This window comes from Onychostruthus taczanowskii, unplaced genomic scaffold (assembly GCF_017590055.1).
Source record: "Onychostruthus taczanowskii isolate IOZ18803 unplaced genomic scaffold, ASM1759005v1 scaffold5, whole genome shotgun sequence".
Classification (NCBI taxonomy): Eukaryota; Metazoa; Chordata; class Aves; order Passeriformes; family Passeridae; genus Onychostruthus; species Onychostruthus taczanowskii.
The window spans coordinates 8,020,399-8,047,102 of NW_024502568.1; the positions used below are offsets into that span (position 1 = coordinate 8,020,399).

General features: G+C 42.2%; 2 protein-coding genes across 2 annotated transcripts in view; one reads left to right on the forward strand and one right to left on the reverse strand.

The window, feature by feature from the left end:
* Positions 1-11,113, reverse strand: part of CFAP43 (cilia and flagella associated protein 43) — a 43,342-nt gene extending 32,229 nt beyond the window's left edge. The window contains exons 1-5 of the mRNA XM_041415742.1: positions 11,047-11,113; positions 8,896-9,149; positions 7,948-8,044; positions 5,025-5,192; positions 3,951-4,101 (exon numbers count right to left, since the gene is read on the reverse strand). Of these exons, the coding sequence (XP_041271676.1) occupies positions 3,951-4,101; positions 5,025-5,192; positions 7,948-8,044; positions 8,896-9,149; positions 11,047-11,105 (729 nt within the window). The 5' untranslated portion in view covers positions 11,106-11,113. The remainder of the gene's footprint in view (positions 1-3,950; positions 4,102-5,024; positions 5,193-7,947; positions 8,045-8,895; positions 9,150-11,046) is intronic.
* A 2,475-nt stretch (positions 11,114-13,588) lies between these two features.
* On the forward strand, positions 13,589-19,769 carry LOC121341933 (glutathione S-transferase omega-1-like). Its single transcript, XM_041415910.1, has 6 exons — positions 13,589-13,732; positions 13,809-13,917; positions 15,420-15,642; positions 16,642-16,743; positions 18,887-18,993; positions 19,256-19,769. The coding sequence occupies exons 1-6, from the start codon at positions 13,699-13,701 to the stop codon at positions 19,407-19,409; spliced, it is 729 nt and encodes a 242-aa protein (XP_041271844.1). The 5' UTR covers positions 13,589-13,698; the 3' UTR covers positions 19,410-19,769.
* The last annotated feature ends 6,935 nt before the right edge of the window (positions 19,770-26,704 follow it).

Genomic DNA, 26,704 nt, shown 5'->3' on the forward strand with positions numbered 1-26,704 from the left:
CGCCACAACAAATGCCTTTCAAACTGTTTTTTAGAATATTCTTCCACGTTACAGCCAAAACATGAACATGTGGTTTTTGCATACCTGACAGTATTTTTTTAAACAGAGTTTGTTAAGCTTATCTTATTGTATAATCCAAATTGCTCTGTAAAACAGCTTTGTCAATCTTTGTGCCATCTGCAAATAAGTGCTAGAAAGATCCCTGACCTGGACTTCCCAAGTGCCTTGAATTTCATTTTGCTAAAATAACTCTCGTAAATCTGTCCTCCATAAAACAGGAATAACAGAACTTCTCCAGCAAGTATTATTAAAGACAGAGAGTGGCCTGTTCAGAGACAACAGTAACAGAGGTCATAAAATTACCATGACAGAAAGAACCAGATTAAAGAGAATTCAGGGAGGGGAAGAGGGAGACAAAACACAAGAAAACCATGGGAGAACATTTAAAAGAGAGGACTCAAAGCACCATGCATGTGTGCAGAAGTGGTGAGGATCACTAAGCAATATGATGGATGAGAAAAAAGAAGGTTCTACATATGATTCTGTAAAACAACTGCTGTCTCACTAAAGGTTCCATAAAAAGAGAAAATATGGATGGACTTGTGATGAAAACATAGGACAGAGATCCATAAGTACCTAGATTTCATTAGAAAAATACACTAAGCCCTTGTTATATGATTCTGGGTAAGTAGCTTATATTCTATTTATTTATGCTTGCAAAGCATTTTTAGTTTCTCAGGGGGAAAATGTTATGGAAATAAAATACATTAATATTTACTTTATAAATCAAATATGGCTGACAGTAACAAATTTATAGCAAATAGGGCTTTACATCACCCAGAAAAACATATAATATAGGCATTTTCACTGATTTTATAAGGCTTGAACAGCACAAATCTTTGGGAAGGTTGTAAATGAACTCCTGCAAAACAGAAGCTTTCTGGGTAAACATAATTTCTGCAGTGTTCCTTTGTACCTTCTGCCATGACTGTCTTTACACCTAAAAATATGCTAAACCTAGGATGAGATTATGTAAATCCCAAACCAGGTTGCTTCTTGGACTGTGCAATGGTATGGTGGTGAATAATAATAATAATAATAATAATAATAATAATACTGTCTTTCTTTGAACTTCTCTCCCTTTTGAGTGGCACCTCATCAGGGGAAAAAAAATCCATGATGGATCCTTGCCACAAAAAGTTTTATAAAAAGACAATGGAATAAAATTGGTGCTAGAGATGAAATTGATTCAAGTGGGCTTGATTGTTCCACTCTGTTCTGCACTGAGGCTGCCTCACCTTGAGTACTGTGAGTAGTTTTGGTCACTGCAATATAAGAAAGACAATAAACTATTAGAGAGTATCCAAAGGAGGGCTAGGAAGATAGTTAAGGGTCTAGAAGGGGAGCCATATAAAGAGCAGCTAAAGTTATTTGGTCTTTTCAGCCTGGAGAAGAAGAGACAGAAGGGACATCCACTGCAGTTACAACTTCCTTGTGAGGGGAAGAGCAGGGACAGACACTGATCTCTGCTCCGTGGTGACAGTGACAGGGCCCGAGGGAACGGCCTGTATCAGGGGAGCTTTAGATTGGACATTAGAGAAAGTTTCTTCACCAAAGGCTGGCTGGGCATTGGAAGAGGTTCCCCAGGAAGTGGTCACAGCACCAAGGCTGACAGAGTTCAAGAAGAGTTTGGACAACATCCTCAGGGACAGGGTGTGACTCCTGGGCATGGTCCTGTGCAGGGCCAAGAGTTGGACCCGATGGTCCTTGTAGGGCCCTTCCAACCCAGCATATTGTGTGATTCTGTAGTAAAGCACATTTAGAAAACTCTGATCTAGAAAAATCTCATGCAAGAAAAGGATGGAAAGCTGTGGGATATTTCAATCCTTTCCCTCTGCTGCCCCGCTGTGGTTACACTGGGCTGCTTAGCCAGCCTCAGTAGTGGTTCTGCAGCATGGAACACTGACACGCTTCCAAGAGGCAAACAAGCACACTGGGCTTGCTCTTCAGTGCTGGGGTGTTGGAAAGAGGTGCTTAACTTGACAGGACAATCATAAGCATGTGATTTCCCTCCAGTGTCAGGGCTTAGAAGATCTAAGGGTGCTCAGTTTTTCTGCTCGGTTAGAGATGGGGTTTATGTGCACAGGCATGCGTAGTGGAGAAAATTAGTGCTGTAAGGCATAATAAATTCAAGTCCTAAAAAAAAAAAAAATTACTCAGCTACCATATCTTGGAGCAAGGTGAAGACATGCCAGAAACAGATTCACTGCCTCCCAGTGTTAACCTGTGAGTGTAGGACCTCCTAGTTTAGTACATAGGAAACAACATACCACCACAACAACAAAAGGAACAAGAGCCTGTATTTCTGAAAAAAAAAACCCATTTCATTTCTAAATAACTTGTTCATTACCTACCAGTATTGACAACCAAAATACACACATCTAAGAAAACTGGACAGTAAATAACTATCAAAATATTTAAGAAAATTAAATCTTCAATGAAGACTATTAGAACAGAAAATCTTACTCCAGAAATATTTCTATGGAGAAGAACATAATCACATTGAAGGTGCTAAAAAGAAATTGAGGTTTTTCTGAAGACAGCTGGGAATGCAAAGACCCTATAGAGATCTCTAGTACATATATCTAGCGTGGTTAAAGCATAAACGTTTTCATGTGGAAAAGTCCCCAACATGGTTCTGCGAGTTCAAGCATAATAACCTACTACTACTGCACAGAATGGCGTCTATTCAAGGACTAATTCTATTAAGCCTCAGAGACCTAATACAGGAACTGCTTTTTCTCCAATACTTCTTGTAATTCACTTTACAGAATAAAGAACAAAGTGGGTTCTGCAGATTTCATTATCTACACATAACATAAGAGGCAGTAAGGCAGAAGAAAATGGCAAGGCCCCAGATGAGCATATATTATCTGCACTTTCTATGTTCTAAGTGATCTCAAATATAAACAGTTCACATGTATTTAGAATCAATAAAGGATTTTTAAGAGTTTTTGATTGTCCTGAAAACCATAGGAAACTAGTTACACAGTTAAAAACCTCTACCATTGTGAAAGCATGAAGCAACAAAAAGATTATGAAGTCAGGAAAATGTAATTTCCTGGTTTTACTTTTTGACTCTACTTCACACACTAATACAGAACTCCCATTTGTCCATTGAGAAGATGCAATATATAATGCCAGTGTCATCTTATGCATGCCAGTTTTGGAGTCTCATATACACCACAACCCACCAAACAGAAATTGATGGTGTTAATCTTAGAAGAGAATCCCAGATTTGCAAATTAAATGTTTTCACACTTCTAGCTGGTAGTCATGTGAAAGTAAATTTCAAACAAAATGAGACTTTTATAGCCTCTAAAAAGAGGCACCTCAAGGGAAGATAAAAAGTAAATAATCAAATACAAGTGAGACAAATGGCAAGGTCCAACACTTAGAGTGGTATGGGAATGTATTTCAGAAGCAGGAGTTTCTATCTGGAAAAAAGCCTTCATTCAATGTTTTCATAGTATGAAATATTTTCAATGTCAAAAAGAAAGCAATCCCAAAGGGAAGTAAGGATATGTGAGGGTTACCATCAGTTTAGCATGGGAATAAGTTTTCAAGTTTTCAGCAGGTCATTTTAGCTTGGGCACAGCTAAATGCTGACACACTTCATATTGCTTCTGGGACACAGATTCAAAGCCCCACTGCACAGATATATGCTAGGAGCTGTGTCAAACATCTCAACACTGTACTGCACTATGCAGCAGCATTGTGCCTTCTCAGTCTCTTGGAAAAATGGATTTCAAAAATATTGTTAAGGTAACAGATCCATTTACTGGGTTGTACCTATTTAATAAGCATTAGAATTATGAATTTATTAACACCTACATGTATACAAAATATAAAGACTTGCAATAGCAAAAAAGAAAAAATTCAGCAACTACCACAAATGTTTCTGCTTCATCTCCTTCCAGTCCAGCAATGGCTGAAATTGGCAAATCAGGGCCATAGTATGGATCATCATTACGAAAAAATGGGAAAAACAAATCCTCGGGAGGACTTATGACCCCTTGTTCATCAGGGAGTTCCACAGGGCTGTGAAAAGGCAAAAGACACAGTCTGAGGAGAACAAATATGAATAGCAACCACTGATACAAAACAGAGAAGCTGTTTTCAAACTGGGCTTTATTTCTGCAAATCGAGTGGAGGAAAGGTGAGTATGCCTATGTGTTTACATATGCATTCTGTAATGCCAAAGGTAAAAACCCTTTGGTATTTTTTTCAGATCACAAATTAAGGCCTTGTTTATACTTTCACTAGTGCAACTGTGAATGAGGCAATATGTTGATTACATTAAGAGTTAATGAAATTAAACACAGGTGGGAATGGTAGAGTAGCTGCCACCTCGAAGCACAGGTTTTGTACGTCAAAAACTCCAACTTGAGTGATACGTGCTACTTTTATACCAACCCCAAAACACATTTTGGGATAAATAAATTCTAGTTTTGCTGTGCTCAGTGAATTGCACTGACAGAGCCATGCTCTCCGGACCTGTAAATTAGCCACAGAAGCTGAAAATCAGATAGAAAACGGATACAGCTTTTGGTTCAATTTGTGATTACAACAAGATATTGTTTATCTCTGCTTACGAGGAACAAATTGATCCAAATTTGATGGTTTCATAGCTACAAAAGCAATGCTCAACATAGCCATGTACAGAAAAGCAGTCCAGGCACTATATTCAGTCACACAGCTTTTGATCAACACTGCCAAAGCAGCTGATTAGTATTAGCTTCATGGTGTGCATAATCTGGTCATATGAGTACTAAGAAATGAAATCATAAATTTAATTTGCTTGATTGACTAGACGGATTTATAGTGGTTGTGATTTAGTAATTACTGACTGCAATACCTAGGTGAACTAAGTGGGACTAAATCCTTTGCAAATAGATGTATGCTGCTAGTCTTTATTATTAAAATATAGATGTTGCTCTCAGCCTGAGGGGTGTTCCACTCACTGTCGTGTAAGAAGATGCTCGTCCTCGCTCCTTTCGATGCACCAGATGGTAACAGAGCTCTCAGCAACAAAACACAGCTGCTGCCAATTCATGGGGTTAAAACTCAGAGAGGTTCCTGTTAGCCCTGGCTGAGACTCACTGCACAGGAGGATATTTTCTTGCCAGTTCCTTCATTAAGGAGAATAGAAGAAAATCAAATCCATTAAACAGGTAAAAAACATTGAAGCCAAAGGTCTGGATGTGATTAAGGCTGATGTTCAAGATCCAGTTTGGAAAACAAATACTTTGTCACTGACAAAAAATTTCTGCTGTCAAAACAGTAAGGTCCTCTTCAGAAAGAAAATGATGTGGTTAATTAGCCATACATGCAATTATTGCTGCTAGAAAATGATTGAATAACTGACATTTTAGAAACATTATCAGGCACTCCCTTTTGTGAAAAGACCAAAGGTCACGAGAAATGGATTTTTTTTTCATGATCTCTATCAGCGAGTACTAAAATGGGCCCAAACAATTAACTCTTCAGCACCCCAGCCTTGCTCTTCTAATCTGTAACATAATGACTGTAATGCTTGCAGCTGGAAGGTGTGATAATGAGGAAACAAACCACATTCAGCCTATGATTATCTATGGATTAATTACCTAGATAATACAGTAATTGTGTTGTGAGTGCAGACATACAAGCAATGACTGCATTAACTAACTTGGCCACAAACCAGGACAGAGTTTGTGTGGGGCTCTTATGTGTAGCTAACAGAAGACTGGGAATCTGCTTTCTGCTGACTTTTCTTTTGTCCAGTACAACCTATTTTATGTTCTCCTCATCTAATTTGCATATTTTTTCAATATTCAGATTAGTATTTGATTGCATTTGCATTTTTAGGTGCTATCGAAGAACCGATCAACATCATTTGAAGAAAATTGTTAAAATTTTTTCTTAATTTATTGGACTGTTAATCTAAATAACATTTATAGCTTTAGTATTTGTAATTATTGCTGAAAGGAGAAATTTAAAATGCATACACTGCTGTAAATAGATTCAGTATAATCCCTTAGTCTGGCTGTAAAAAAATTCACTCTCAGAAATGATCACGAAGCAAACAATGGTTAACATTTATAGCATATGCAAAAAAATAGGAAATATTCACATATATGCAGTTGCCCTCATTAAAATTACAGGAAGCTATGAACTACAATTCTGACTTTTACAGATATCAGCTTATCTTGCTTTCTAAAGATCTGTCAGCATGTTCTTGTCTCATACCTACCAGATAGTGCCAAGAGGGTTTTATGGTAGATAATTTACTAAGATCTGAAACTATGGTGACACATGTATCAGAAAAGGAATCTGACATTAAGTTTCTCCTTTGAATAGAAAAGAATAAATATTAGGGATAAAATATCTCAGATGAAAGGCAGCTTTTAGTTATCCACAAGCTCTTTATATTTTGAGACTGACATCTCTCAAAACATCTCTTACACCTCTGATTCCAAACTAGCTGCTTAAAGTACCGGGGCTGTGCAATTGTCATATAGTCATGACATCTAATGCTCTACACTGTGATTTCTGACCTTTATACACACATATATCTTCAATGAATGCACAATAAAATCCAATAACAAAAACGAAGGTCCCGATTTCACAGTAAATTCACATATCTCTGTTCAAATTATTACACATCCTAAGCTTAATATTCTAATGTCACTGTATTTTGTTACTAAATTCTTTGTGACTTAGGGTGGTTTTTATGATAATTACCTGCTGATAGTTTTAACATGCTGATTCAAACTGGTTAAAATTGTTTGGCCTTGGAAATTACTACTACTTTAAAGCATTTAAACATTTCTAGGTATTTCTGGTTGTAAGAATAACCTAGAGAAGTCTTTCAGGATGATGCATTTTTGTTTAAGAGCACACAATGAACACACTGGACCATGTGTGTTACTTCTGCTGCAGGTGACAAGGGTGTCAGCTGTCAGGCCAGTGAGCCTTTGCTGGTTTCCAGTGTGATATGCACAGACATCCTTCTTGAACTACTGTGTATGAGCAGAGTTCACAGCAAACGTTATTCTTCTTCAGAAGAGATAAAGAAGAGGCATCTGTAATAGTATCTACTCTCATTACTGAAATTCTGAAATTCCAGAAGTTTCTTCATCTTTACTCATAATTGTACAAGAAAAGATCATCAGGAAACTGAGACTATATTGACTATTCCTTACATGTCCTCACTTGCCTCTCTCCTACTCCACCCTCCACATTTATTTTGAAGTGCTCAGACTCCACAGTCAAGAGCAGCTTGCTGGCAATGAAGGCAAGAGCAGGTTTGTATTTTATAGTATGGTTAAAATATTAAATATTTTACCTTTCTGTATCTGCACTGTATTATATAATACTTCACATCAATGAACAGCAAACTATGATCTAACCCAGTGGTCCAAGTTAGTGTAATCACTGAGCAAAATTATAAGCCAGAACTAAGATCAAGCAAAAGTAATTAAGAGGACCACTGAACAGTCCAGGGGGACAAACCAGTGCCAATCGGCTTTAGAACCCTTTTCCTCTTTTCAGCAGGCAACTTTCTTCCACAACCAGCATGGTGCTCAACCTCCAACAGTGAACAGATAATTAACTGATGCTGGAGGCTCTGGAAGCACTCCAAAAAACAAAATTTGGAAGAAGGTAAAAGAACTTTGCTACCACTAACACCCATTTTGACTAGTGTCTACTAACACTAGAAAAGAAGCAGCATTTTTGGTACAGAAAGTTTGCAGACAATGATCAGTCAGGAAAAAACCAAGAGATGAAGGCAACCAGTATGTGTTTCTTATTTGTTAGCTTAATCTATGCTAAAACATAGCAGTCACAGAAAAATATTAATTAAACGCAAATGGTATAAAAGAATTTTGGGTTTTTTACTCTTACCATACTGAAAGAACAAACTCTGGGATTGAAGAATAACTGGCCAGATATGGGCCTTTAAAACTAAATGCAAGTAAGGTATAGTCCAGCTGAGCATCACCTGAAATGTAAAAATAAAGACCATGGTCTTTGATTGTTCCAGACTTTATTTTATAATACCACAGATACTCTTCTCACTTCCTTTATATCCATTTTAACTCTTTAAATATTCTTCAGGCCCTTGATTGCTTTGCTTCACTGCAAAGATTATTATTCACTGCTTCACTGCAGATTATTCTTTTGATTTAATCATAAAAATGCTCCCTATGTATCACTGCTTGGAATTTTTTCAATTTCCTTTCCAATAATACCTTGAAATTGTAAAGTATTTTTCCCCAAGTCCCATGAAATCCTTTGCAGTCGTAATTTTATTTAAGTACATGAAAAATCAAGTATCATGATCCTTATTTAAATGGCAAGGGAACTGAAACATGAATAGGGCAAGCAACTAAACCAAGGAGAGAAATTACATGAAGCAGGCAAAAACATACATGCGATCCTGGACTCCAAAGTTTAACTGCAAGAACCCTCATTCCCCACATCCCGGATTTCTCATCTGGCTTTCAGCAGTCTGCTTGGGAGTCTACTGCAGTATGATTTTATTGCTTATTCTGACTACATTTTCCTAAAACTAATTCCATTTAACTCCTTTTCTTTTCCTTTTAAATTAACTTCATTATGTACGGTCATATTCCTCCCTAGCTTAAACCTAAATAAAAATAGTGCAGTGGAAAGTTCCTTCCACTGCTTTCCACGAATCTCTTAATGAGACAGTTCCCTGTCACATGTCCTGTGACAGGGACAAACAGTACCTGGTTTTCAAGTCTTATAAAAAGCCCCATGACTTCAGAAGATGATGATTAAAGTATTCTTTCAATGAAATGGTGATGATGAGGGTTACTACATCACTACCTTTTAACTCTGCCAGTTTTCTCAGTTCTGGAAAAGTGTAGATGTGTATGAGGGGATTCAGCTGCCGGTCGGAAAAGGCCACCACTTGGCTGTTGGCATTTGCTGCAAAGGCTCCCACCTGGCCAGTCTGACACTGCACTGCTCTTGTCTTCTTTGTTTTGATGTCCAGGAAGAGGATGTAATTACCACAAGGGTAGCAGAGAGTTTGATTGTTGACAAAGGCCAAGTTCTTGTTTGAGAACCCCTGAACCCAACTGCAAACAGAGTAACTGAATGTTAAAACATGAATCAGACACGTCTCAAAATACTCTGCAAAAGGGAATGCTGTAGCCTAAGTTAAACTGAACTGATGATTGGGATTTGTCAGACTCATCCCCATCCCAGTGTTGCAAAATCACAACAACTAAGATCTGGTATTATGAGTCACTAGTTCACTGTTTCCAAAAACATACAGTCACAACATGCACAAAGGACTGGCATAAGAACATGGAGAGATGCTTTTCTTTCTTTCAGTTTTCACTAAAGTCAGCCAAGTTCACAGGCTCTGGTTTCATACTCATATATCCCAGCAGAGGGTATAACTTTATTTGAAAGAATTGCATGGGTATGATCTGTACTTGGGACCCAACTGTGTTTGCTTAACCTTTTTGCACTTTCATAGTTCATCTCATGCACATAAAATATAAAAGATATAAAGGTACAGCTTCTGTTTATATGAGGCAAACCAGGAGGACTGTTCTGCTTTAAAGACACCAGTACTTTAACATGGTAAAACTCTGGAATGTAAACAGGATGTGTTACACAAGGACTGAAATAAATTACCAAAGAGGACTCTGTTTATGAGCTTACAACATGTCAACAAATTTGTAACTGCTTGCAGATGTTTTTGCTTTTCAAAAAGCGTGGACAAACATCAGGATCGTCTTACCAAAGGGATTTGCATGTACCACCAAGTGAGGATGTCAGTTTAGCCTGCAGGTACCACAGCAGGAAAGTTCCTGCAGTGCCAGAGACACCCTCTGTGTACAACACTGCTGTTAGCATCCTCTCTTTGAATTTTTATTCAGAAACATCCCATCTCTGCTCTTGTTCCAAATCAGAGAATTTGACTGGGAGAGACCTTTGCTCTCTGCAATGACCAGAAATATTTTTATGCTCCTTTCACAAACGTAAGTCAGTCATAAAATCAGCTCAGTTGCTGATCCTTTGTACTATTCAGAGAAGATGGTACTAAAGCCTCAGCACTCTCATACTTAGGAATGTTTTAAAATTAGTGGTCTTGAGATAAATTTATGATCAGCAATAACTTCCTATTATCTCTGTTCTGAGGAGTTTCTGCTCTTGGCTTCTTCTGCTACACAGGAGTCAAGTGGAGCCAGAGGGGAGAGGGAGCACTGACAATGTGCTTGTGGAGATGAACTGGAAGCCATGGCAACAGAGGAGACATTTCAGCTGACAATGTTTTCTGGGCCTTCCTTCATACAAGAACAGTTGTATGGGGTGGCATGGCACATGAGACCTGTCTGAACACGCTGACAGAACTAGCTCTGTGCTTTTCTGCAACATTAGCTCTGAATCACTGGAAATGAAATATTCCTAACTTCTGTTTGCGGAGGTAAAACGAAATCTAGAAAAAACTTGTATGCAGGGATAAATTAATGGGGGTGACAGCGCAATTTATCATTCTTTAAAATCCAGTAAAGCCCTAGGGGCACAAGGGTTCAGGCCGTTATATACTAAAAAAAAAGATAGATGGATAGACAGACAGAGAGAGAGGTAACTACTGAACACGCACTGGAACAGGTTTTTTTCAGACAGGCTGCGGAGTCTCCGTCACTGGAGCTCTCCCAGAACCGTCTGGATGTAATCCCACGCACAGTGCTGTGGGATGACCCTGCCTGAGCAGGGAGCTGGGACCGGATGACCCACTGTGGTCCCTCGGACCGCCCCGTTCCGTGTCCTGCCATCCGTGCCCACGCTTCTTTCTCCTTCCCCCCGCGCTGTCCTGCCGGACCCCCACAGCGCAGCCTCCCTTCCTCTCCCTGTCTGACCGCCCAATTCACAGAGCCGCCGCGGGCTGAGCACAGCGCAGGACACCGCGCACCCCTCCCGGGCTCAGGAGCGTGTGGGGACGATGCCGGCCGCCCCCACCTCACTTCCAGGGCGGGCCCCTCCGTGCCGGGTCCCTGCGAGCCCGGCGCCGCCGCCATGCCCGCCGCCGCGGGACCCCCGCGCCCTGGCAACAGCAACGACACCCGCCATTGGCCGGGCTCGGAGCACGCAGCTGATTGGCCCGCGCCCATGCGCCGGCCAATCAATGAGCACGGGCGGGTATTTAAGAGCCCAGTAGCGGACGTGCCCGCTTGCCTGAGCTGTGAGAAGTGTGAGGGGCGTTGCACGAGCTCCTATTGTTGATAAGGTGGGGTAGTTCTGCCCCTGAGCTACTGATATCTGTGCCCTTTCACCTGGGCAGTCATTGCTGCTGAATTTAAGAAGTAGGTGCTGAATTAAGCGTAGGAGTGCATCAGCCTTGGGGGAGGGACTGTGGGTTCCATCTCTTGGTCACCCTGCATGTCCCTGCACCTGGTCCAGTGCCATCTGCCTGTCTCTTTGCAGGACATATTTTCTGTAGCTGTACCTATTTTCTCATTGTGTTTTGTGTCTTTCTGGAGTCACCATCCCTAAAGGCATTCAGGAGTGGTCTGGATCTGGTGCTGGGTTGATGTGGTTTAGGGGTGACAGTTGGACTTGATGATCTTGAATGTCTCTTCCAACCCTGATGATCCCGTAATTCTACAAGGTACAAAAGTTTTTCTTGGATTGTGTACAATAAAGCTCCTGAAGCTTCAGAGTAAGCTGAGGAGAAGTTTTCCCCAGAAAAAAGAGAAAGTACACCTGCAGCCTTTCCCTCTGTACTTGAAGCTTTTAGCTTGGTGACACAGTAAGAACCTCCAAGTACTTAAATAATAGATTTTCTTTCCTAGGGGAGGATTGTTATTTATCGTGTGTTGTTTGTGTTAGCTTGCTGTAACTTCCCTGTACAGTGGAAATGTGCAGTTGTGCAATTCTGGTGTGCACTCACAGTGCTAGAGGGCAATGCATGGAGAGTGGCAGTAGGACAAGCCCATTCCTTACCTCCTGTCTCCACAGGCACTCTGCATGCCAGGCAACACCAGGAGAGAATGAGGAAGTGGATTTATTTTCTTTGGTACTTCAGAGGACCTATTGTAGCATGTGGGTCTTGTGATGCTGGTTTGAGTTCCTACATGCCTCTCTCCAGGCTGTGAGTTAGCAAACTGCCTGTGTGTTTCATAATTGCTATGACAAGTTTCAAACTAATCTGCTCTATTTTTATCACGCAAAATTTTGCTGAATCTTTACTAAGGATAGGTACTTAGAGGAACAAGGACTATGTCCTCTAACACAATTGGGTTTTATTTTTTTTTTATGGTAGGATAAATTTTTTTGTTGGCAAAGAGCACCATATGTACAGGTTCTGTTTGCCTAGGGCATGGCAGACTTGTGCAACAAATTACCACTCCCTTTCTGTGCTGAGCTGCTTAATATGCACATAATCAAGAAGCAGTGACTCAACAAAAATCATGTTCTTCCATTGCAATGGATAATGGTGTCAAGGTCATGGTTATGTTACTAGTGACCACCTTGGTGTTTATCTGCAGGTGAGATCACCACAGAAAATACTGGTTTTTGTTATCTGGTCCTGAGGCCCAACTCCAGTGACAAAACCAAACCAAAACAAGTAGGACTTGTCCCCTGTGCAAGCATGGGGAGGCTGTACAATGCTCTGTTACCCCTGGGAGTTTGACATTGCCAGGATTTTCCCTCCCTTTGGTACAGCTGTTCCAGCCTACTGGTCCTTACAAATGTGCTGTTTCCTATTAATGTCCAGTGCCAACCTGAAGATTGGTGTATGGAGCCACAGAAAAGGAATCACTTTACCTCTGTGGTCAGAAATCAACTTGGACACTGTGTGAATATATGAAAATCATTAAGAGGAAAGCACGTCCATTTCCATTATTATACTTCAAGGAAAGCTGGTACAAGAAGGCCCTGGTGCCCTAATCTCAAGTGAAGAGGGAGCAAAGGGATGGAGAAGACTTCAGTCTGTGCTTTGGTTCTTCTGCTCTATGCACACACTGATGTTCCCACAAAGATGTTTGCAGAAGCAAGCATGAATCCCTCATAATTGCACTGTAGTAATTAAGTTATATTTAACTTTTGCTATGCTCTGTTGCTTGCTGCGTTATTATCTCCTCTCGGGGTTTTTATCATGAAGCAGAACAGCTGCAGGAGAAATAAACGCTTCATGTTACCCTCAAGGTGGGGTTGGATGGGGTTTTGGAGGGTGGTGGGTGATGCAGGAGGAGGCACTGAGGGGAACCTGGTACCCCAGCAGCTGCTGGAGGCACTGGGCATAGACACACCTGGCCCGTGAGGGGCAGTTCGGCCGTGCGTGTCCTATGTCCACGGGAATACCGGAGGTGGTTGTGTAGTTATTTGTAAACGAGGAGGGAGAGCATCGAGAGCAGCTGAACAGTGCCTGTCCCAGCCGGGTGGGGCGGGCGGCCAGCTCAGGGAGAGACCACCGGGCAGCTCTGAGGAGCAGCAGCGCTGTCCCGGGACGAGAGGGAGGCGGGAGGGAGGGAAGGGAGGCAGGGAGAGAGGCGGGGCCGCACTCCCGTCCCCCCGGCGGGCGGTGCCGGCGGCCCTGGGCCGTGCGCTGCGGAGGGGCCTTCCCGGATCGGAGCCGTCCCACATCGGAGCCCATCGCGTCGTGTCGGGATGTCGGGCGATCACTCCCGCAGCCTGGGCAAGGGTAAGCGCTGCGGGGCCGGCACAGCTCACGGGCTGGGGCAGTGCCGGCGCTCACAGCCGCTCTGCTCCCCCCGCAGGCAGCGCGGCGCCGGGCCCGGTGCCCGCGGGGCTGATCCGGCTCTACAGCATGCGCTTCTGCCCCTACGCGCAGCGGACGCGCCTGGTTCTCCGCGCCAAGGGCATCAGGTGAGCTCCGCCCGCAGCCCCGGACCCGCACGGAGCAGGCGGCGGGCCTGGCTTCCTCTGTTTCCTACGTTAAACATCCCCGAACGAACTGGTTGGGAAGAGGCTTCTGTGCGAGATTTTGCTCTGAAGCTTGAATGAGTAGGGTGTGTATGAAAGCAGCTGCGTAAAGGCCCAAAGTAAAAACCCCAAGCTGATTTTCTTTTATATTTTTTGCCCTGTGTAAATGTGAGTAGAGACATAACATTCACTGTTTGTTTTTGATGTGAATGGCTGTGAAAATTCTGGAAGCTACGGGTATTCAGTGTTTCTGTTGTGTCACTGCCCAACAAAACACTCCCATTCGTGAGTGAGTGATGTTTTTAAAAGAGAAAATGTGCTGTGTTCCTATAACATTGTCTTGTTCTTGTGCTGTAGTAAGTTAATAAAATTCAGTGCTTGTGTTTGTTTCTTTTTCAAGATAGCCATTTCAGCATTCTTGAAAGGGGTCTAATGTCTCCCTCAGGTAAAAATTAAAATTAACCATTTTTTTCCATCTTTTTGTGGTTCTGCCAAGTTCAAGGCATGCCAGTGGTTTGTTAACCAGCACAGGGCTGGGAGTTCATGTTGGAATAGGGAATGCTAACAGGTCCCTTGAAAGTAAGGTGACAGTTGAGTTAGCTAATTTTGTTTTTTACATGGGTGTTTTTGTTTTGAAAGAGTAGATGCAATAAAACTTCTGGGTCAGTTTAATTTTGTTTTTATTTAGTGTCTTTGGACTGATGTTGGAGCTGGAAGATTTGTTGTAGCATAGTGATTTTGGAGAGGTTTTATGGCTACTTAGATGTGATAGTTGCCTTCTGGTAACATCTTAATTGTTTTGAAGGCTCAGCTGTGTTTAGCAGACCTTTGGACTTAATTGGAATTTTCTGGGGTCACACGTATAACTTAGCATATAACTTCTGTTTTTTTTTAATATAGACATATTTCCCATGTATTTATTTCAATCAATATCTATTTGCCTTTACCCTAAGCACTTGTTCCTTATGAGGCCATAGGCTGGGAAGATAAGTAGGAAGGATGCTCTCCTGATTTGCTCTTTTGTCTAAGGGCAGTTAAGGTTCAGGTGCATTTCCTAATTGAGGTGTAGCTCATTTGCAGTCAGCTGCTTCTTTCTTAGACTGTCCCTGAACTCACGTGTGATAAGTGTGCTGAGTTCTAATCTTTGTTTTTGGCCTGGTAGCTGGGTGCTTGTTAAACTAATAAAAGACATGCATGCAGTGTGCAAACAACTCATTGCAAGTCTGTGCATGCTTTCTCCAGCAAAGTTGATAGTACTTCTGTACTACCAACACATTAGGTTGGATTAGTCCTGCAAACAGCTTCAAAGAAAACAGGGGAGTACAGGGGCTTGGGGGTTGAGCCTCTCAAGTACTAACTGTTGAGGTAACTGCATTTCACCATGGTATGGGGTGGACTGGAGCAGAACTGAGCCTGTCTGAGTCTTTTTTCTTTTGCTCTTTTAGCCATGAAGTAATCAACATCAATCTGAAGAACAAACCTGACTGGTACTTTGAGAAGAACCCCTCTGGGCTGGTTCCTGTCCTGGAGACCAGCAAGGGCCAGCTGATCTGGGAGTCCCCAATCACCTGTGAATACTTGGATGAAGCATTTCCAGGGAAGAAGCTGATGCCTTCAGACCCCTATGAGCGAGCTTGTCAGAAGATGCTCTTGGAAGACTTCTCGAAGGTACTGTGTGATCAGAGTGGAACTGTTTCTGACTTCACCATTGCACTAAAAACTGCAGCTCTGTTGCTGATGTTGCTTTCATCCTTGAAGGCAGGTTTTGTGTCTGGGATGAGCATTTCAATAAGCAGAGGGGATGTTTGGGGCCTTTTGCTGTGAGCACATACAATCCACTGTGTCTCTGAATTGCTCCCAGAATTATGTGCAGTGATGGATGCAGGAAGGCATCCAAGGAAGTGAAAGTTTGTGTGACAGAGGTAGGATTTTGAGCATCCTACAGTAGAGCAACGGTTAGCAGACCAAACCAGCCAAATATTTGAGACCTGGAAAGTGACAATTGCTGTATTTTATTCTGATCCTTTCTGTAGGAAGTACTGTGTGAATGCAGGATGTGGGAAGTGCCTGACTGAGAGAGCCTAAAACCATGGACAGGAGATGGCATGTGACTGTAAACATGAGACTTGTGTAGGGAGGCTGTTTTTGGCTCTTATTTGGGGTTGGAGCTGGTTGACTGGGATTAACCTCTCTGTATGTTCAGACATACAAAGTGTGTGAGTTGAGGAGTCTAGGAAGTGAAAGAAGTCACATGGATATGAGACAGGAGAGAAAGAAACAGAAGATGCAAAGAGATGTGGACAAAGAAGGGCAATAAAAGGGAGAGTGTATTTACAATAGGCTTTTGTAAATAGACTGAATGGAAAGAGGGAGTGTGTTGCAAGAAAGAAAATGTGCAGATAGGAAACACTTCTCACTATTCTCTTCTTATTACAAGACTAAAGTTCATTACTCTTTGTATTAATTTTTCCTCTAGGCTTTTCCTTGCCTTTTATGAAGTATAGAAGATTTTTATCAATGGACTTTATGTAGCTCTTTAACATCAAATCTCTTAAGATTTAATTTGCATTTAATATCTTAGCATCTAAGTTAACATTTTAAGTTTGAGTGACTAACTTGTATTCTTGTAATAGGTGCATTAAAAACTTTGTACTTTCCTTTGTATAGATAACATCCTTGCTTTTCAAGCATGTTTTGGCAGTCAAAGATGGACAGGACACCGCTTCACTGAAAGCAGAGATTGCTGAAAAGTTTGGCAAACTTGAAGAGGTGAGAGTATTTCATGATAATGAGGAGATTTCCATCCTTTATATGGTCCCTTTTTTCCTGTCATGCTGTGGCATTTGGAGGTAGATCTCTTATTTAGTTGGTAGTTACAACAAGAAGCAATGTGTCAATTTATTAGCCTCAGCCCAGGATGCACAATGGCACCACTGGAATAGATTTCAAGGACCAAAATTAGCTAAACTGAACTTTATCTAATGATAAAGACTGTGTAGACTTCTAGAGATTTTTGAATTCTAGCAGACTGCTGTTCTCTTGGATATCTTTGTTCTGCTCTAAGTGAAGGAGACCTTGCAGCATGTACTAAGAGCAAGGGCTGAAGAGTCTGGGCTGCTGAAGAGCATCTGTGCTAAAACCAGCCAGAGCAGATACCTTGGTGATAACATAAAATCTTTTTCATTCTAGAGGTTACCTTTGGGGATGTGTGGAAGCAGAATGTAATGTGTGCTTTGTAGAAATCCAGCCCTGGACCGTGTTCTGCTAGTGGGGATGTAATGCAACTTCAGTGGAGCTCTAGAAGTGTCAGGTGGCTTTGATGCTGTGTTAGCCACTTGACATTCTGTGTCAGTAATGGTTCTTGGCTAGTCTATGCAGCTGTTGGACTTGTCTCTGTCATCAACCCATTCCTTCTGTCTTCAGCAGCCACAGCCAATGCTTGTGTGGGTCAATGAAGAAGAGTTCCTCCAGAGTATTTCTGTTCTGGTGCAAAGCTGCCAATAACCTTTTAGGACTTTCCTAGTTCTCCTAGCAGTCTGGTGCATTCTGCTTTCCCATCCCCTTGGGCTGCCAAAACACAGTTGTTTCCAGGGTAGTCTTGTCCATCTGGTCAGACTGAGGCTGGAGTAGTGCAGATGACAAGTTCCTGAGGGAAGCTGTGTTTCACTTCCCTAAAATGCAGATGTATTAAACATTAAGGAAGGATTAACCTTCTTCCTACTTGATTAATACTGTGAAATGACTTGCTGTTCCTTCGATGTCTATTTTACTATACCCTGAATGATTTTACAGCAGCAGCTGATGGTCAGCTGTGAATGAGAGGCTGAAACAGAGCCATGCAAACTTCCCTCAGTCTATTGTAAGAAATATTCAAGAGGGGAAGTACTTTGGAACACTTCTGTATTTCCATTTCTGCTGCCCGACAGAGGGGGCTGTGTTCCCGTCGCTGCCCCTGTGCAGCTGCTGGTTGTGTTCTGTCTGACACCTGGGAGCTCAAAAACTCCATGCTTCCTGAAGGGCTGGTTCAAGATTTCTACTAGATCATGAGGGTTGTGGACAGGCAGTAAATGCCATGTGAGTTATAGGGGATGTGTGTTCAAAAATACCAAGTTTTGTAAGGTCTTTTGAGTTCCACCTTTAAAACAGCAAAGTGCCCGAAAATAGAGCCACTAATTAATCTAGAGCCACTAATCTAATGAAAGAAGAGAACAAGCTCTGGAGGGTCCTTAAAGCATATTAAACATGGATGACCATGGCACTTAAAAATGCATCAGAGTCATAAATGTAACAGGAGAGCTTGCTGCATGCTTTGTTGGCCCTGCTTTCTGTGTTGAGCTGTAAGGAGGATCTCTTTCTGGTGTAAGTTACACTTGCTTCCTGTTGCCTTTGCACCTGGAATCAAATGCAGTTTGAGATGTAATGTTAGAAATGCTTCCCTGACACCACTTGGCCTCAACTGCCATGAGAAAAGATTCCTGCTAAAATGGTGCTCTAATTTAGCAGGATGATTAATTTAGCTGGATATATTGCTCAAGAAATGCATTTTTGCTGCTGTGTTTGATTAGTCTGTGCCATTTATGCTTTATGACAAGCAAGAAATCAGAAACATTCTGAGCTAATCTCCTCTTTGTTTGTGCACATGCTGCAGCTTGTTAATGGTTCATATTTCATGACAGATTTTGAACCTCTGGAGAAGAGCTGGGCTGAGTTTGTGAAATGGCAGCTGTAGTATTAATCTTAACTATACTGACTCTGCTAATACTGCGTGCACAAGAGAAATGTACTTCATCTCCTTCATTTGCTCACTGATCCTTGTAGTGTGCCACTACTTCCACTATGCAGTGTGGTTTTTGTGTAGTGTTCTGCTGCACTTTTCCTTTGGGGGGCAGCTGACACCTCTCACCCTTCCCAGGTTCTGTCCAAACGCAACACGGTGTTTTATGGTGGGGACTCAGTCTCAATGGTTGACTACATGATCTGGCCGTGGTTTGAACGTCTGGAACCATTCCAGCTGAAGGAGTGAGTACTTTGCCTGGCTTCTGGTGTGTTCTGAAGTGCCTCAGTATCAGTATTCCTGGTGTACCCTGCAGCAATGGGCCACTCTTGGGGGCTGATGAAGGAAGCTTGTATTCTCTTGCAGTTTGGGGGAGCATCCTGCTCTAAACTGGACATTGTACTGGGACAGAGAAAGTAGTAAAATGGAATTTTTCAAGCTGCTTTGTTTCCTTGATGCCCTCCAAATTTTCCATTTGCTTATGCAGTCTCTTCCTTTTTCCTGTAGCTCTTTGAATCACACCCCAAAGCTCCAACGCTGGATGGAGGCCATGAAGGAGGACCCTGCTGTCAAGGCTACAATAACTGACCCACAGACATACAAAAACTACCTCCAGCTGTATCTGAAGAACAGTCCTGAGGCATGTGATTATGGGCTCTGAGGTGCTAGTAGGAAGGTGCTGGCTGAAGTGTTAGTGCTGTTTTTCGGTGTGGGATGTCAGTGTAATTTGGTGGGTTGCATTCATAATAGGGAATATATCTGTGCTGAAAAGGCTGAGAAACCTTCTGTGAACTCCAGTCCTTCCTGTTGGGGGAAGGATGTGCTGGCTTCAAGGAGATGGAAAGTCATTGTTGGCCATGAATATTACATAAAGGAAAATGTCTCCACTCAAGAGGTTATGGTCTGTAATCTCTGGGCTCTTTCTAGGCATTGCAGTGGGCAGTCCCTGAACTGATGCTGTTACCTGATTTAAAAATTGTAATACTTGTGTCTTGAAAATGAATAAAAAACAAGCAATGTCTTCAAACAGTTTTTCCTTCCTGTTTCTGGGTAGCTCGTAGTCACTGAACTGGTTCTAGTAAGGGCTTCTAGTTTTGGTTAGATATGCTAGGGGAGTGTATAGTTATAATCCTTCTCTGCCCTTCTGAAGTACTGGTGTGTTTATTCTAGGTTCTAACCTAAAGGCTGGAGAAATGAGTAAAGCCAACAAAAATAATATCCTGAGCAGAAGGACATTTATTTTCTGTTCTCAGAATTTGAAGCATTGCTCTGCTTGTCAAGGTGTAGGCAAAATTAGAGAGCAGAAATGAAAGGAGTTTAGTCAGAACATTAAGCTGGTGATGTCTTGCTGCTGGTGAAGGAAAGAATGTGTTCTGTTTCATCAGGTAAGTGGCAGGATCAGAGCTTTTTAGTTGAGCATCTTTGAGGCTTGTACGTTAGTATAGCAGTGTGGGGACAAGATTATTTGAAGCAAAAGTAGTCACATCAAACACTTCTTCCTCTCCTGTTTTTTCCCTTTTTTTTTTCCCTTGTTCACATCTATGACTCATTCTGATTTTGCTCAGTTCTGTATGTCTGTCAGAGCACTAGCAACCAAGTAGTCACATAAAAAACTTCTTCCTCTCCTGTTTTTTCCTTTTTTTTTTTTCCTGTTCACATCTATGACTCATTTTGATTTTGCTCAGTTCTGTATGTCTGTCAGAACACTAGCAACCCAAACTAGCCATAATTCCAGGGGATAAGCACACAGAAAGAAATAAGGCAAAGCAGAGTGTCCAAGGGCAGGGCTGTGGTTCCCATGGGGATGAGGTGGTTGTCGTGAGAGATCCAAGACTGTTCCTATCTGCCTCCCATTGAAGTGAGGTATGAGGTAGCATAGCAGAATGTGGTGCTTTCATGGATTTCATGGTAATTGAGACACTGGGAGTCTTGGAGCTTTTCTGGAGGAAAAGTAGACTGATCTTTTTCCTGTAACTTGTCCTGCCCTGGCATGGTAACTCTGAGGTGGTGCATGCTTGTGTAACTTCAAGTAGGAAAGAGATTTGATGAGGAAAAAAGAACGAGCTGGAGCTTGGTCTGTGGCTCTTGGAGAGGCTTGTTTATGCTTACTAGCTTTAATTCAAACTGTGCAGCTTTTCACCTCCTGTTTATCTTTGTGGCTTTTAAACACATCTGTCACTACGTAGAAAAATAATAATTATGCTGCTGTTCCTTCTAGAATACTGTAGCTTTTAAAAGAGTTTCCAGTTGGGAAGTGGTGCTACATATGTTTCGTAGATTGTCAGAGGACCCAGAGGGAGCCAAGAGCTGTCAAATGTTGTCAGGATGTGGATCTGGGCCCTTTCATTAGATGAAAGCAGGATTTGAGCTTTATAAAGCCAGTGTCTCTGAAGTAGTGTTGGTCGGATCTCAATGGCAAACTTCCATGAATTAACTGCAGAGCATTTTGGTTTTATTAGCAGCTCTGCTTTGTGTAGGTCTTGTTAAAAGCTGTTAGGTTAGTGCTAGAAATGTGTTACAGTTTGCTCCAATGTGTTATTTGACTGTAGTGGGAGATGTGACATTAGGGAAGTCTAGTAATAGGTTAAGAGCAGAGATCAGCATCCAAAAACTGGCTCCAGCCAGACCACGGTAACCCAGAGATTGTGTTATCTGAACAGAAAGAAATGCTCTCCCCATCTTTATTTAGTGGCTGTAGTATACCATTATAAATGTGCTACTTCAGCAAAAAAAAAAAAAATTCTGCCTTATAATTTACCTATTAAATATCTGTGTTCTAAATCCCCAAGCAGACAGCTCGGGTCTTGGACTCATTACAGCACAGCAAGAAATGCAGGCCTCAGGCAAAGTGTTTTTAATGTGGTAATGAATATGCAATACTGGCCCAGTCTGGAAAGGAAAAGACAAGTTATGTGGAAGGGACTGGCTCTCTCCTTTCAGGGTGGATGGGTGTAAAGGAGACATTTGCATTTTAAGCATTGGTCAACAGAAGAGAAAGATGGAAGTCTGTAAGGGAAGGATCAAGCAGAAGAACAGCTCTCCCCTTTGGTCAGAGCTGTCCTTAAAACCTGTGGATCTGGTAGTGTAGTAAGTAGGTCTTTACTTGCCTTCTGCTCCAAGTTTTTTGCTTGAAATTTGCTAGTCCTCTGGCTTTTGAAAAAAGAGGGTGCTTGTTTGTTTTTTTTTATTGTGCCACCAAATATAACTGCTACTAGCATAGGTTAAAATAGATAAATTCAGTGTCAAGCAAACAAGGGCAGAGTCTGTCTTATAAAAATAGTGAGTTAAGTAGCATGATGGATAATAGATACTTCAGATTAGCAAGGCAGTGGGCCTTGTTCTGTCCTGCATTTGTAGCATGTCCCTGTATCTTTACTGACATCCTTGAGGTGTTTGGTACCCCCACACAAGATGTGTTCCAGTGTTTGTTCATTATAATTTTAGGATCCCTTATATTGAAGCTAAGAGAAAGGTAGAGGGGAGCCAAGACAGGAGGAAGGAATGGGGATCCCAGGTTCTCGGATCTGGGAAGTTTTGCTGAGTTTTGGGTAAGTTGAGTGGGAACCTAGGTGAATGGGACTGCAGCTCTAACAGAAGGCCCTTGCTTGGGAAATTGTTGCGAAGTTTCTGTCTAGGAGGTATTAAAAGGGCCAGTGTTTCTTGCACTGAAAGTGGTAGTAACTGGATATACTGGTTTGAAAATTTCAAAAATAATGTACTACAGACAGACGGAACTCTTGTGTCAACTTGACACAGATGCCTGTGGATTTGTTGCTTTTTCTAGTCAATCAAAAAGGAAGAGAAACAGAAATCTCAACTTTTTGCTGTTTCGCTTAATGTCACATTCTTGCATGCTTCATTTAGCAGCTGTCTGTCCTGCTCACCAGACAGGCCTGGCTGTGAGTGCATGTGTTGGCATGAAGTGTTGGCACAGTGTTACATGTCCTGGGACTGCTCTCCCCAGTTTTCCACTGTCATGGCATCTCTAATGTTCCCCTGCATTAGCAGGGTTTGAGAACTGGCTGTTATTCTCTCTCCTGTCTTTACTAGTAGCCTGATTATTTCACCACCGTTCCTCAGACATGGATTTCACTTGGGAATGGCTCATGAAAATGCGGTCCCTCTAAAGTCATGAGGTCAAGGGCAATTTTACTAAATCACTCCCATTTTCTGTAAGATGGAAACAGTCTTTTCTACTGCTGGCCCAAAGCCAATAGAGATGGCAATTGCTGATTTATCTGAGTGAAGTAATGATGCCACATGATATCATTAGTATTTTTCCCCTTCTACAACATTTTGATTTACTAAAACAGCAGTTTCAAACTTTGTCAGTGAGATGCAACTGTGCTTGAGGTAGAGTGTGGCAGCTGTTTAGCAGTCTGCAATAATAGAGTCCAGGAGGGAGTGAGAATGCAGCTGGTATGAGGGGGCTGATGTGTGGAGCCTGTTCTGTGCCTCTCACAGCATCTTCTGGTGAGCAGGAAGCAGCTTGTGAGAGCTGCAGCACGTGCTGCAGGTTTGTGTCTTAGAACCACCACCCTTGGCAAAGCTGATGGAAAAAGCCATCTCTCCAGGGGAAAGGGAGCCAGGAATAGGGGCACTGAACACAGCCACAAGCTGGGTAGGGAACAGGCAGTGTTTCCTGTAAGCTGCAAACCATTTGCATGAGTCACCTATGTGACTGCATGGCAAAAGCAGAGGAGGGCTGAGAAAAAAAGAGGAAAAAAGCTGTCAGCTTCAGACTGCCTGAAGAATCAGTGAGGACCAATAGAGACATTATGAATTAATACTGTCCTTCCTGCAGCTCTCTGCAGCATTCCTGCTACCCCAAAGGATGTTTTTATACCTTTCCTTCTGTCACTCAAATCATCCTCAGAAAGGAGCTCTGAACAAGAATGTGCTTTGGGCCAATCCACAGGTTGGAGTGTGGGTGTTTTTTTCCCCTATACATTCATCACAGATCTCTTTTCTGTGCCTGTTTAGGCTTGGAAGCAGAGCTTGTCTCCTCTTACGTGTAGTAACTAAGGTGTGGTCATTAATCAGCTGTTTGTGGGAAGGCAGCTCTGATCTAACCTGCGCATTCAAGCCCACAGATTTTGTGCCTCAGTTCCTCTCCATATACCTTATGTGTCTTGGCTGTTCTCTGCTGGCCTATCTCTGCTCTGGATCAAACCTTTCACTTCCAAAGCTTTGCCAGGTGTGGCTCTGGCAGAGGAGTCAGTGTGGGGCTCTGGTAGACAGCTGCATGTGGGCAAGCCTTGCTTTTCTCTAGTTTTGGATACAGGAGGTTTGTAACACTGACATGATGTGATAGCCCTGAAGGTGAACTGAACTGGCAGGAATATCCTGCTGAGAGTGCAGAACACCTCTGTTCTGTGGGGAACTCCCAGGTGATGGAGGCAGGAGGGGCTGCTGTGGATCATCTGTGCTTTCAGGCACAGGAACATCCAGGGCTGCCCTGCCCTGCCTGGTGTGAGCAGGTAGGGATGAGACATGTTCACAAGCTACATACCATCTCCCTGAGGATTTGGGAAATCCCTCTGTGCTGTCAGCTGTCTAGCAGAGGGCTAGAAAGCAAGACTGAAGGTTGGGAGCCAGGGAATGGATTTCTTGGTGCACCTGGGGAGGTGAAGTGACTGATGAGTCAGGCTGTGCACTGTGGTTACTGATCCCAGACCTGCCTAGCTCTGCCCGAAGCTGTATTGCACTGTGTTGGATCCTGAATGTTGGATGGTCTGCACAAAGGTGCCTAATTGGACTTCCAATGGCATTATAAGTGTCATGGCTCTTCTGCCAAGTAGGACAATACAGACAGAAACTTAATCTTGTCTTCTTACATGATTGAATCTCTGAGTTGATACTGTTAATGGCTGTGGGCCCTCCAGTGGATTTGAAGATGGTTTCACATCTAAAATAGACTTATTTTCCTGCTGAGTGCTAAGACACCTTTAAGAACTTCACTGGTTTTATTTTTATTTTTGGGCATGATTTTTAACATAGTGTCACAGTCAGACATTTTACAGGCACTCAAATGTCTGAACAGGCTGTATTTAAATGTTTCACCTCAGCACTTTCTGTGCTTTCCCCTCAGAACAGATCAATAAAGCTAATACCTTTCTTTTCTCCCTCCTCTAACATTCTGGGTGAGGTCTGGTTTTAGCTAGACAGGTTTATAATTACTGGTAAACTCAGAGCCTTTATTTGCAGAGGTGCTGCCTTTGAATAATGACTGAGAAGCTTTGTTCTCTGCATCTGCAGCCAGAGATTTTACTTCCAGCAGTTGAGGAGTCTTAGATGACACTGTTAAATGCAACATAACTGGAAAATGAAGTTTCTTTTGAAAAACATTGTAACATTAATTGATCCACAGCAGGGGCTTGCTCAGATTTCCATTTTGATACCAGACTAGTCCAATAGATATGATGGGAATAACTGCTTGCATCCATCTTCCCTTAAGGCTCTGCTGCAAAGTTGGGTGGATCATTTTGAGAGCAGCAGAAGCAGTAACACAACTTTGCATTTTCTCACAGCATATTTCTTCAGGTCAAAGAAGACATGAGGCTACCTTTTATTGCACTGGGAACATTTAAAATACTTCTTTTGTGCTTTTGAAGCATTATGAGAGTCTTTGTCTCCTATCCAATATTCCTGCTTGCTTAAAGATTGTCAGAGGTTTTTCTGAGCTCTCTCAAATTGAGTGAAAGTTGTTTGATGGATTCAGAAGCTACTTGGAAGGAGATGAAAGCATAGGCCTTTCCCCCTGGCCCAGATGTGTGAACACACAGACTGCTAAAAATAACCTAGTTTATGTAGCCATAAGAAATTTATTATTTCAGAAGAAGGACTGCCTGGAATTTTACTTGGAAGGGATGCAACAATTCACGTGTTTGGTTGAACCAAATGACCCAACACCTTGAGACATCCTTTTCCCAAACAAATAAAATCCAGTGAAATATAAGTTAAGATCTCACCCTGTGCCAGTGGCACCTGGGGACAGTCCTGTATTAGCTTTTAGTCCTGCAAGCAACAAACCCTACTGCAGAGCTGAGCAGAGTGGATGGAACCTGCTCAATGTATGGGCAAATCCTGAGCAGTATCCCATTCTGAGACCAGTGTTACCAGTCTGATCCCTGCTGGTACCTTACTGAATTCATGTTAACATGCTTGTGAGTTGCCATATCCTCTGAGGTTGCTTTGCTATTTTTTTTTTTTATAGCACAGGTATTTCTGCCTGCTTGAAATAAAGGAGATTGTGTCTTCGCTTACAGCTACCCCATGAGTGATAAAAAGTCATTAGACAAATTTTTAAGCTAAAAACCAATCTCTAGTGGATGGCTTTCTCTTTCTGCTCTGCTTACTCTATGACAGATAATACTGCAATAATGGTCATGGCATGGTTCAAAAATCTGCCAATTGCCCTTCTGAAAAAGGATTATTTTAGAGATGTTACCCTTTATGTTCCACAGCAACACTGAAGCAGTAAACTGAGGCAAAGAAAAAAAGTGTTCTAGAAAATCAAGAGCTCAATGGAGAAAATGTTGCTGAGCTAGTCAGATAGCTTTGAAGCAGGATGGGTTTATTTTTCTTTGGTGTGACTTTTTTTTTTTGTTTTGTTTTGTTTTGACAAAGTAGTCGCACCAAACCAAGACTGCTGATGATCTTGGGCTACAGAATTCCCCTTCCAGCAGTGTGTGGTTGACCCTGGGAAATTCTAACTTCTGGCTAAGTAGATTTGGGCTGCAGCTCTTAAGCCAGCTGCTTCTCAGACCTAACAGTGGTGATTCAGCCCCAGTGAGCACTGGAAGGCAGAGTTATTAAAGGCATGCAGGGCATTCTGTGGGGCTGGAAGACATTTTGCTAAGGAAACAGTGGTGCTTTTATTATATGAATTAATGACTAGCTCTGGGTGTGCTTCCAGAGCCAGAGCATATTAGAATATTAACACGGAGGTGTCAT